This window comes from Pleurodeles waltl, chromosome 11 (assembly GCF_031143425.1).
Source record: "Pleurodeles waltl isolate 20211129_DDA chromosome 11, aPleWal1.hap1.20221129, whole genome shotgun sequence".
Taxonomy (NCBI): Eukaryota; Metazoa; Chordata; class Amphibia; order Caudata; family Salamandridae; genus Pleurodeles; species Pleurodeles waltl.
Window position 1 is genome coordinate 691,207,202 of NC_090450.1, and position 12,981 is coordinate 691,220,182.

Sequence of the window (12,981 nt, forward strand, 5' to 3'; positions counted from 1 at the left end):
TTATTTTTGGAGTCAGGGTTTGAGGGACCCTGTTCTCCCTAGATCGGACTGGTAGGGGGGAATTTTCCTCCAAGTCACTATCTTCTTCCTCTGAGTTGCCACCCTCAGAGGGGTTGGCCTTTTCAAACTCTGCCAAAAGCTCCTGGAGCTGTATTTTGGTAGGTTTGGGGCCCATTGTTATTTTCTTTATTTTACAGAGTGACCTTAGCTCCCTCATCTTAAGATGGAGGTAAGGTGTGGTGTCGAGTTCCACCACAGTCATATCTGTGCTAGACATTTTGCTTCTAAAAGTTGGAATACTTTTTAAGAATCTACAACTAGTTCTAGGTTCTAATTCAAACTTTTACAAACTTTTAAACTCTAAAAGAAATGCTAAACAGGATCTAACACAAGGCCCTAGCAGGTCTTTTAAGAATTTAGAAAACTTTTCAAATTGCAAAAATCAATTTCTAATGACAATTTTGGAATTTGTTGTGTGATCAGGTATTGGCTGAGTAGTCCAGCAAATGCAAAGTCTTGTACCCCACCGCTGATCCACCAATGTAGGAAGTTGGCTCTGTATGTGCTATTTCAAAGTAAGGAATAGCATGCACAGAGTCCAAGGGTTCCCCTTAGAGGTAAAATAGTGGTAAAAATAGATAATACTAATGCTCTATTTTGTGGTAGTGTGGTCGAGCAGTAGGCTTATCCAAGGAGTAGTGTTAAGCATTTGTTGTACATACACATAGACAATAAATGAGGTACACACACTCAGAGACAAATCCAGCCAATAGGTTTTGTTATAGAAAAATATCTTTTCTTAGTTTATTTTAAGAACCACAGGTTCAAATTCTACATGTAATATCTCATTCGAAAGGTATTGCAGGTAAGTACTTTAGGAACTTTAAATCATAAAAATTGCATGTATACTTTACAAGTTATTGACAAATAGCTGTTTTAAAAGTGGACACAGTGCAATTTTCACAGTTCCTAGGGGAGGTAAGTTTTTGTTAGTTTTACCAGGTAAGTAAGACACTTACAGGGTTCAGTTCTTGGTCCAAGGTAGCCCACCGTTGGGGGTTCAGAGCAACCCCAAAGTCACCACACCAGCAGCTCAGGGCCGGTCAGGTGCAGAGTTCAAAGTGGTGCCCAAAACGCATAGGCTAGAATGGAGAGAAGGGGGTGCCCCGGTTCCGGTCTGCTTGCAGGTAAGTACCCGCGTCTTCGGAGGGCAGACCAGGGGGGTTTTGTAGGGCACCGGGGGGGACACAAGCCCACACAGAAATTTCACCCTCAGCAGCGCGGGGGCGGCCGGGTGCAGTGTAGAAACAGGCGTCGGGTTCGCAATGTTAGTCTATGAGAGATCTCGGGATCTCTTCAGCGCTGCAGGCAGGCAAGGGGGGGGTTCCTCGGGGAAACCTCCACTTGGGCAAGGGAGAGGGACTCCTGGGGGTCACTTCTCCAGTGAAAGTCCGGTCCTTCAGGTCCTGGGGGCTGCGGGTGCAGGGTCTCTCCCAGGCGTCGGGACTTAGGATTCAAAGAGTCGCTGTCAGGGGACGCCTCGGGATTCCCTCTGCAGGCGGCGCCGTGGGGGCTCAGGGGGGACAGGTTTTGGTACTCACAGTATCAGAGTAGTCCTGGGGTCCCTCCTGAGGTGTTGGATCTCCACCAGCCGAGTCGGGGTCGCCGGGTGCAGTGTTGCAAGTCTCACGCTTCTTGCGGGGAGCTTGCAGGGTTCTTTCAAGGCTGCTGGAAACAAAGTTGCAGCCTTTCTTGGAGCAGGTCCGCTGTCCTCGGGAGTTTCTTGTCTTTTCGAAGCAGGGGCAGTCCTCAGAGGATGTCGAGGTCGCTGGTCCCTTTGGAAGGCGTCGCTGGAGCAGGATCTTTGGAAGGCAGGAGACAGGCCGGTGAGTTTCTGGAGCCAAGGCAGTTGTCGTCTTCTGGTCTTCCTCTGCAGGGGTTTTCAGCTAGGCAGTCCTTCTTCTTGTAGTTGCAGGAATCTAATTTTCTAGGTTTCAGGGTAGCCCTTAAATACTAAATTTAAGGGCGTGTTTAGGTCTGGGGGGTTAGTAGCCAATGGCTACTAGCCCTGAGGGTGGGTACACCCTCTTTGTGCCTCCTCCCAAGGGGAGGGGGTCACAATCCTAACCCTATTGGGGGAATCCTCCATCTGCAAGATGGAGGATTTCTAAAAGTCAGAGTCACCTCAGCTCAGGACACCTTAGGGGCTGTCCTGACTGGCCAGTGACTCCTCCTTGTTGCTTTCTTTGTTCCCTCCAGCCTTGCCGCCAAAAGTGGGGGCCGTGGCCGGAGGGGGCGGGCAACTCCACTAAGCTGGAGTGCCCTGCTGGGCTGTGACAAAGGGGTGAGCCTTTGAGGCTCACCGCCAGGTGTTACAGCTCCTGCCTGGGGGAGGTGTTAGCATCTCCACCCAGTGCAGGCTTTGTTACTGGCCTCAGAGTGACAAAGGCACTCTCCCCATGGGGCCAGCAACATGTCTCTGGTGTGGCAGGCTGCTGGAACTAGTCAGCCTACACAGACAGTCGGTTAAGTTTCAGGGGGCACCTCTAAGGTGCCCTCTATGGTGTATTTTACAATAAAATGTACACTGGCATCAGTGTGCATTTATTGTGCTGAGAAGTTTGATACCAAACTTCCCAGTTTTCAGTGTAGCCATTATGGTGCTGTGGAGTTCGTGTTTGACAAACTCCCAGACCATATACTCTTATGGCTACCCTGCACTTACAATGTCTAAGGTTTTGTTTAGACACTGTAGGGGTACCATGCTCATGCACTGGTACCCTCACCTATGGTATAGTGCACCCTGCCTTAGGGCTGTAAGGCCTGCTAGAGGGGTGTCTTACCTATACTGCATAGGCAGTGAGAGGCTGGCATGGCACCCTGAGGGGAGTGCCATGTCGACTTACTCGTTTTGTCCTCACTAGCACACACAAGCTGGCAAGCAGTGTGTCTGTGCTGAGTAAGAGGTCTCCAGGGTGGCATAAGACATGCTGCAGCCCTTAGAGACCTTCCTTGGCATCAGGGCCCTTGGTACTAGAAGTACCAGTTACAAGGGACTTATCTGGATGCCAGGGTCTGCCAATTGTGGATACAAAAGTACAGGTTAGGGAAAGAACACTGGTGCTGGGGCCTGGTTAGCAGGCCTCAGCACACTTTCAATTGTAAACATAGCATCAGCAAAGGCAAAAAGTCAGGGGGCAACCATGCCAAGGAGGCATTTCCTTACAACCTTCCTTGCAGAAAGCATAATCAAGGGAGCTTGAAAGAAGTATAGGAGGAAGAGTATCATTTACTTTTAGCACACTCTGTGTGACAATGGGTATCTTCCTTTGTTTACTTTTCCAATTAGGTGAAGCACTTTTTTCTTATATTGTCAAAGGTATAAATCCTGATTTGTCAAGGTGGATATGGATTTGCTTGTGTTGCATCAATCTTGGCATCGGTCTGTGGATTTCATAAAAATTGTGGAGTCTCTATTAGCTACTGTCATTTTCCTATATTAGTCACAATATCTTCTCGTGAATGCCCAGACTTATGAATCCATGAAATAGTGGCCTAAGCTATTGAAGGGGTGACTGTTGGATTCAGTTAATGATTTAAATAGCCTTATTTAGCTTGGTTGTAGATTTGCATTGAACTGTTTATAGAAAGAATATGTCAAGCCAACAGAGCCTTGATCTTTATTAGGCTCTTTCATTTTTATAACCTTAGACACTTCCCTTATGACCCATTCTCTTAGTATGGGTTGTTTGAATGAGGCCAATAACTTATCTTGCTTAGTGGATCTATCTATTCCCTCTTATGTAGCATTTGATAATATTTAGGGAATTATTTAATTTTTGCTTTTATTCTTCCTTCATACTTATCCACGTAGGACTAACCAAATCTGGAATCCATGATTTAGTTGTGGTTAACCGCAGTTGCCTCTCTAGGACCCTATTTGACCTATTTGCCTTTTCTTAGAATTTTTTTTTTTAGGAAGTGTAGCCCGTTCTGATTTTTCTGTCACTAGATGGTACAATTGACATTGGAGGTTACTTTTATTTAGACCTTCAGTATTGCCTGTTCTTCTGTAATTATTTCCCATTGTTTTAAGATCTTCATTTTTTTCCTTTAGTATGGGTCCATTTTCTCTTATTTCTTGCTCTTGTTGCTAAACATTTACCTCTTAAGATTTAAAGGCATCTCTCAATGTACTCGTGGAGACTTCATTGATGTAATTGAGCTTGAAACAGTCCCTGATCCCTTCTGTTATGTCTCATGCAAATAATCTATCTTTTAATAAGGAAGTCTCAACACATCAATAATCTTTGTTGGCCTGTGAGACCCCACATCTGGTGTGATCTGACACTGACAATAAGCCATTTAATGCTCTAAAAGTGGCTTGTAATACCTGTGAGCCTCATCCCAGGTCCCTATAAGCAGTGGATTCGAGAAAATGTCTACTCCATATTTTGCGGACAGAGCTCTCTGTATCTCCATTAGACCCTGTTATTTGATCCTTCCTTTTAGTTTCTTAGACATAACTTTGTGTAAGTAACTGTCTTGTGGATGGTGATCTAGCATAGCATCCAGGACCAGATTGAAATCTGGCACCCATAACATTTCCTCCTGTGCGGTCTACCTAGATTTTTACACACATCTGAGTAAGAAAATGTCTTGTCCTGTTTTTGGGGCATACGTTTAATTTTTTTATTTAGGCATTATTATATGACATGAGCAACTGAAAATGTACCTGTGTGATAGAGTAGAACAATTCAAAGCATGGCATCATGAAGTATATCCGAAGTAAGGAACTATGTAACTGGAAGCTATTTGGTATATCTAAGCATCAAAACCATGCCATGACACCAGGAGAGAGGTGAAACAGGACACAAGATCAGAAGATGGGAAAGAAACTTTGATTTGCCAAGTAGGAAAGTAGACGAGAAGATAATTAGTTCAAAACATAGTGCAGATGAAACTAAAAAGAGAATATTAATGAATAGAATGCATAACCACTACTCCAAATGTAGTTTGAACAAGGTTTTTCAATCTTTCAATTGGAGTAGTGTTTCTGAACATCTCAAATTATCCGGGAGAGCATTCTGTAGTTTTGGTGTGCTTCCGAAAATAATAGCTTTTTGTTGCTTATGGGTACTATATGGTGTATACTTCTTAGTTTCTAAAGCTTCTCAGGTTCCTTCTTTCCTATGATAACTTGAGGGCAGTGTGAAGATAACTGAGCTGTTGGAGATGTATAGCTAGAAGAGCATTTCCATAGTCTGTTCTGGAGACTGATAATGTCTGGACCATGCAGCAGAAGTCATCAGGAAGAAGAAAATACTTCATTTTTCAGCAGAGTGAAGTACAGCTCTGGCATTAGATGCAACCTTTTCAGTCTGAGTAGCCATAGTCAAAATCCAAGAGATTTTACTTCTTTGGATAAAGGAGTAAATCCTGCAGTGTGAAGTTCTGATACCCATTCTTTTTTTACATTCAAATCATGGGGGCAAGATAAATCCTGCTTTATCTAGCTTCAGTTTTAGAAGACATTATCCAGCTCTGGAGCATCGTTTAGCAGTTTTTCAGTGAGGTAATATATTTGGCTGATGTAATCTTCAAATAAATTGGTGTCAGTCGAATACTGGTGAATTTCCTGACCTGCCTCTTCTATCAAAACTCCAAACGGTTAGATGTAGCTTGAACAAAATAGGTGCCAGTATTGAACAATGAGGTACAACACAGGCTACTTATTTCAGCTTTGAGGTAAAATTGCAGTTTCACAAGATGTTTGCTCTTTGGTAAGGAACGATGAGAACCAACTCAACACTGCTCATATTTAATCATGTGTAGTGCTCCCGGTTTTATGTTTTTTTTTTTTTTTTTTTTTTTTTTTTTTTTTTTACATTTCCGTCTGTATTAATCCAGGATTATTTTTTGCTGAACTTATTTGTATTTATACATATTAATTTTGTATTGGAAAATAAAAGGAGCCATAAAATTGTATATTTCCAAACTTATTTAGCATGCACTCCTACTTTGATTCTTGTCGTGTTTTAGCAAACTAAGCAGTAATACATAATGAAACACTACATCCACAGATAAATATAAGCATTAAATACAAATCTATGCAACCATATCCCTGTATTTAAGGAAATCCCATCCTGCTTTTCAACTCCTTGTGCTTGTATCTGCTCTACTGTTAGTTTTGAATTCATGAAGGGCAGCATGGTGAGTCACTCACAAGAATCACAATTTTCAGTATTTTTCCACTATTACAATAAATACAGACATAAAGCACATGCTTTTCTGACTGTATTTATCTGTAAAAATGGAAAACTGGGAGCCTTAATCATGTGTGACATCAAGACCTAAATGAGCCTATTGGGGTCAATTGTCTCAGAAGCTGCAGACACGTTTAGTAGGATGAGAAGGCAGGCAGAGTCGTCCTCTAGAATGTGATGGCTATCATACAAAATCTTTAGTGTGACTTGGCACTACTGCAACCAATTTGGAAACTTGATTGACAAGATAACAGGTTATTAGTCTTAATGTAATGGATAAGTTGAATGGCTACAGATTTTTCTAAACATTACCTGGCCAGGACAAGTTTCTATCAGGGCGATAGTTAACTGTAGTATGGGGATAACCCTGAAGCTTTTTCAGTAAAGTAGTAATGTGTCCAATTTTAAGAGCATCAAGGAATGTAAATTAACATTAATGAGTCTTCCTTCCAATCTTCCTATTACAATGATGTATCTACCTGGTCACTTGTCAGTTGGTACAAGTTGACATCTTGAATGCATATTAGGTAAGGCATTTAGGTTAATATTGCTCTCCAAATTTCGGCATTTAATTGCAGAATTTAATCCCTTCTCATACCATGTACATATTCTCATTATTTGTTTACTGAGTGTAGATATTCCCAGTATCATGGCCTTTTTGCCCCCTTTTCTTAAGGACTATTTATACTTAATTCACCTTTCTTATTTTTCTTCCCCTTGCCCTTTAACGGTTATTACCTGGTTTGGCCTCCCATTACCTCACTGTAGTTGATTATCCTCTTGAAACAATTCTTCCACTGTCCCTCTGAAGGTAGAGACACAAACATCCCTGGTGTAGTGACCATGCCAGCCATGGCCAACTACTACCCCAGTGTCCCTTCACCCCAGCTCTCTACTTAATTGTTACTATTAATAAATTATCTCGTAAACAAACCCTCCGCAAACTCATGAAATGAAAACTTACCATATGGTACTAGACATAACTCAGTTAGCCAAGGCTCAGTCTCTATGGACATGAGTGTTGTATGTATGTGGGGATTTGTGTGATTTCTTTGGTACTTCTTCCTACTGCTTTCCTGCGTTCTTTCTCTCAAGGTTGTGTACTCGCTGGAAGTTATTCTTCTATGTCTGCTCCCAGTATTTCCTGCTTTTCCACAACCGTTCGTATGAGAACTGTTTTTGAGATGATCTGGAATGAGTGTTTGATGGGATACGCCCATCAGTAGCGTATTTGGCATCACCACAGTTTTTTAAAGAAAATAGCCATGATACAGATTATCAAAGTATTTTGCAAAGTCTTAGTGAAGCAGCACTTCATTGTCCTTAAAGGTGAACGTGTCTGTTTTCCTCACTTTCATGAGAACTCTCTTTGAGGGAGATTGAGCTGAGTTTTGCAAAAGATGCCACTTGCTCATGCTACTGGTGATTCTTTGGCCAGACACAGTAGGCTCTTACAATGTTCATTGGAACATCCTGATCAACCTGAAGAAGTGCCATGAAGAGGTCAGTGCACTGTCCGTTGCTCCATGCATTCTTTCACACTATGGATCCTAATACTCTCTCCTTGACCAAGATGTGTCTTAGCTCAGAACAGTAACCTCTCATAAATTCAACCTGTCCATGTGACACCTAACAGGGGAAAACTGAGATTTTGCCTCTTGCAATTGAAGAGCATGACCTTGGATCAAAGGGTGTTCTCCACCGCTACAGGTATCGATCGTTTGGAATGACATATCACTCCTCCCAGGCAGCATGGCAGTTTGGGCTGTATAGTTACCTTTGGGAGCAGTGTCCAGACTGATTTGCATAGGGCTGGGTCCAAACTGGGGTGACGTGGTGAGCAAAATAACGATGGATTTAACCCAGATCTGTGACTGGGAGTGAGTGTTTGAAAAGTTTAAACGCTGTGTCCATCATTTTATTTTGTGGTGTTGCAATGTACAGGGTAATGCCACATGGGCTACAATACTAGTGTGCACAGGCTCTGAAAAGCAGTAAAGATGCAGTTAAAATCCCAACACTGGGCACAAGGTGTAAGTACATTGGCAATAGGTAATGCATTTTATAGTCTAGTAGTATTGTTCTTTGGTGCTGGAGTGTAGAATGTGATGTGATGAAATTTAGCAACACAGTCCAGGCAGTCGTATTGAAATGCTACTCAGGTTCATTGTATATCTTGTACCCAGATCAGCTTGCTCAACCCTTGATACACCATGTTGCCCCCATCACACAGCTTTTCAGTGGTGACGAGTAGCCGCTGAATCCAGACCAGCCAATTTCAAGAATTCATTTGGAAAGGAATCTTATTCAGATGACCATGTTGAAGTTCTTGTGGTATTTGATGAGAAAGATGCATCTGACCTCTGAATACATTCTATGGTTGAGTCATTGCAACCTCCAAAGTGTTAGGTAGAAATATGTGATGTAAAATTTGCTATGCGGACGCACTCCTGTTCGCCTTACCCATTAAGCAAAAGAAGATGGAATGAGTTTACTGGAAACTGATATATATCCAGAAAGGTATTGTTGGGGACAGAGATTAGCCATAACATGCTATTTCCAATCTTTGATATCTTTTAAGAATAGGTGTGCCACCGGAAGAATTTGATAGAAAAAGGATGTTCCTTATTGGGATAGATAGAGCAAAGAGCTTTTGGAATTGTATTGGATCTCAACAAAAAGGAGCAAGTATTGGCAATACCGCAGGTTGAAATAGTTAGATTTCTAACATATTTGGAGAAGGTTTAGGTTGTTTGTAAAAAAAAAAAAAAAAAAATCCCATAACATTATTCTTAAATAGGGGATCATTGCCAACATTTTACAAGGTACGAAGTGTTCCGATGGCCTTGAGGGGGTCCTTTGAAAGAAGACTTAAACAGATTGTGTGAGAACAATATTATAGATACAAAAACACAATAGTGAGAAATGAGCTTGGTCACCTTCTCATATGATCATATATACCAACAAAGAAGCAAGTATGTCACCACAGTCTCCTATAGTGTCACTACATAACCTTACTATCCCTATGTTTTCTCAATGATTAAAGATCTTTGTTATTCTTAGAAAGACCACTCACCAACCTAGTTGGTGGCATACTTCATCATAGGGGGTCCCACCCGAGATGCCTAGCGCATCAAGGGTGTGCTTTGACATCGGATTATAGCGGAGCAGGTTTTTTTTTATTTTTGTGGACAAGAAACAAGAGAAGTAAATTAAAATTGTCTTCAGGGTGGTGGTGGAGGTCTATGAGGAAGTGTTTCGAAGGAAAGGATACTCAGAAGAGGTAATTATTGATAATGGTCCACCGTTTGTACCAGAGTAATTCAAAGGGCACCTAGTGCAATCGTGTGGTGAAGCAGGAAGACAGCGATTGGACATCTGCTTAGTGAAAATATTTAGCAGTCTTTGAAAAATGTACAATTGCCTGTGCAAAGTGACCTAGATTGCAAAGAAGAGATCAAGAATACAGTATGGAGTTACAGGGCGATGCCACACTCAACTACATGATTGTCACTGTTTTTGTATTAACTGTGTATAGCCAGAGCTGTTCCTGGCAAGAGAAAGAAAGGGAATGTGCAGAGAGTGAACAAGGCTAAACTGCGGAATGTTAGGTGAAAGTCAGGTGAAGTACAGAAAGGGTTTGTGTGATGAGTTCGGGAGAAGACAGAGTAAGTGGAAGGTGGGTGATTTTATATGTTAAAATGTTGTGAAGACAGGTGCATCCAAATGGTCTGCGCATATAAGAGTGCAAAAAGTAGGAAAGTTTACTGTGGTATTAGATGATGGTAAGACTAAATAATTACTAAATTTACGTTGGTTTTATTTATTTAAGCATTTCGTTAAATAATGAGTTGTTGCCTTTCGGTCACTTTTTAGCAATGGTGTAAGTATCCGGATAGCAGCTTTAAAATTGACCTTGCTGACAGTGTGTTAAGTGGCCTTGTTTGGTTGATTTCCAGAGTTCAGAGTTTTGTCGTATTAAGTGGAATAGTTTGCAGGAACGTTATGAAGTGTGAGAATTTAACAGCCCGTTTAGCTCCAAGTGAAATTATCGTTGTGGGTTTGTGTTTATAGTTTTATAACTCCACTTCTAACATTGTCTCAGCTTGGTGTAAATGGTAGAATTGCTCTAGGCCTTCGGCGGGTGGGAATACGTTCTAAATTTAAACATGATACATGGCAAAAGAAATGTGAAATTAAGGGACCTTCCGGTTACAGTAAAATACATTTAAATAGCCAGGCTTCATTTTAGTACATATGCTTGACCACTGAATCGTAAGATTTAGCGAGCGAAGATATTCCCAAAGTGCAAAAGATTTGATTTCTTTATTCTTCCATCATTTTTAGGTTTGAGCACGCAAGCACTCTGGTGTGTTGTAATCTCTCTGTGGGTTTTTAACCACACCCACTCTTGCTATTCATTCTTTTTTGTGCTTGTCTTTAATGCTTTATTTTAATTGGTGCATTTTGTGAAATGTCCCTCCTTTGTGTGCTGAGTTCCTTCCCAGGCGATTTCATTAAGTTAACATTTTTGTTGGCCATCACACTACGTCACACTTTCTCCCATTACAGTGTGTGATGGCCCCTGTTCCGGTTTCGGTTTGCCTTTCATCCCAGCCACAATCATTTCTAGACATTCACGCAGGGAGCCTATAACTCTCACGCCCATGGCGGCCGTGGCACTTTGAATTGGCTTGCTTAGGTCAACTGTTTTACTTTTCATTTTCAATTTATGTGGCAAGAAAAGTCCAGTTAGGAATTTACAATGCTAATAGATCTAACTTGAGCAAACGTGCGACCCATTGCATTCCAAATGCTTGTTTTTATAGTTAACGTGCTGTTCTCTCTTTCTACAGGGAGCCTTCTCGACACAGCAGGTACGATAGGCAGAATGGGCATGACTATGTACCCTATCCGCGTCAGCACAGACCCTGGCATGACGAGAGCTGGAAGCGACCGCATAAGTGGGAACAGGCTGCACCCACTCCCCAGCACACCAGATTACCCCGTCATATGGATTATGAAGAACCACGGCTTCCTCTGCCGCCTGCCCTCCCTTCTCCTGTGAAGCAGCCACGGGAGGCAGCAGCACAGCGGCCCCATGATTCTGGCAGGAAAAATATGACCTATAAACACCAGAAACACAGGGATACATGAGGCTACAACTTAAGCGCCACATGCATAAACGATACGCCAGCTCTGCCCCTCCATGCAAATAACTTTAAAGCCACACATGGACTAATTGGCCAAATCTGTCATTTTAGTTTAACAGGATCTTAACCACAAGTCGAATTTTTTTCAGAGGTTGGTTTCCAGACTCCTAATGAACTAGAAGAAACTTGAAACTACTCTATCGTCTTGGAGAAGCCAGCTTATTTTTGTCAATAAAAAAGTTTTTTAAATGTCAAACCTTGCTGCTCAAGTTTGAAGTTGCATGGACTGTCTGTTGCACTTCATTGCAGGTGAATGGCTTGACAGGTTTACAAGATTGGTTGTTTTACTAGGGCAACTAACCACGATCATCATTTCTTTTAAATAGTTATTCAGTGTTCCGTTCCTGTTTTTTTTTGTCTCTAGTTTCTTTTTGGGGTAAGCGGTGGCATTTGACTTTTTCTTTCGGTTTGTGATGTTGATACCCACGCAAACCCTTATATTAATGTTAGGGATCAGGACAAAGCTTGTTAATTTGTGTTCATCTGCTTGCTTGGAGTTAAATAGACTCTTGGGGAAGAAGCCTCCACATACAACCCTATCCTGCAGAAACCAGTGCAATGAACCACTGGACTCTTGATAGCATTTTAGATTTTGTTATATTCATAAATTCTGCACAGTAGTTACTTTTGTTGCAATTACTGCTAAAATTCCTGAGCTTAAGGTACTATATTGGCTTAATTGTAAGCACTCTATTGCCTTAGCCCTGCTCAGCAGGCAAGTACATTTTATTAAAGTAGATTTAGACTTTACCACTTCATTGGATAGGACTTACATAGCCCCAACGCACTCTCACGTAATAATGCTTGGTGTATGTATCACCAGTCATCAGAAAATATGTAAATGTCTGTTTTTCGTCTGCTGACCCCTAAGGGGCCGGACATTGTAATAATGGATTATATTAGAAACTTGATTTCTCAGTATATTTATTATTTGTATTTTTTTTCATTATTTTTAACTACCTTCTTAAAAACTTTTTAACCATGGATTTTTGTTGCTCTTTGGACTGTTGTCACTGTCTTGTTTAATTAAGCCGTTAAATGAATTGTATTTATTTGTCTTTAAAGTGCTTTTATTTTTGGGAATGGTAATTGCATTCCTTAATGTTTTCATAAAACTTTTCAGGGTGGTTTAGTTTTTGGATTCTTCAATAAATGTGGCATTGCGATGGCCACAATACCCGCCCTTTGGCCATCAAGCCTCATTTTTAGGAGTGTGAACACCTAAAATAGCTTATGTCCAATAATCCGAAGGACAATGGAATTTGATGCTTGTTTTAATGTAGCCCCTTGTCCCGCAGGATTGCTGTTTTGTTCTGATAAATAGCAGGTGTTATTATTACTCAGCTTAATGGTTGTCTTTTTATCAACTGTGGACAAATGGTATCAGTTTGGTTTACAGATCACACGTTAGCAAGAGTGTAAGTCACTTGGTTATTTTTTCTGAAGTTGATGCCTTTCTTTTTTTTTTTTTTTACCTCTGTCCCATGTTCTAAAGCATTTTA

General features: G+C 41.3%; 1 protein-coding gene across 7 annotated transcripts in view; it reads left to right on the plus strand.

Moving 5' to 3' along the window:
• Window positions 1-12,661, plus strand: part of DUSP11 (dual specificity phosphatase 11) — a 117,169-nt gene extending 104,508 nt beyond the window's left edge. For 5 of the 7 annotated variants that reach the window (XM_069214217.1, XM_069214218.1, XM_069214222.1 and 2 more), the window contains one exon: window positions 11,123-11,560. In XM_069214217.1, the coding sequence (XP_069070318.1) occupies window positions 11,123-11,423 (301 nt within the window). In that variant the 3' untranslated portion in view covers window positions 11,424-11,560. Of the gene's footprint in view, window positions 1-11,122 lie in introns of all 7 variants that reach the window. The other 2 variants (XM_069214223.1, XM_069214221.1) reach the window with 1 other exon arrangement.
• The last annotated feature ends 320 nt before the right edge of the window (window positions 12,662-12,981 follow it).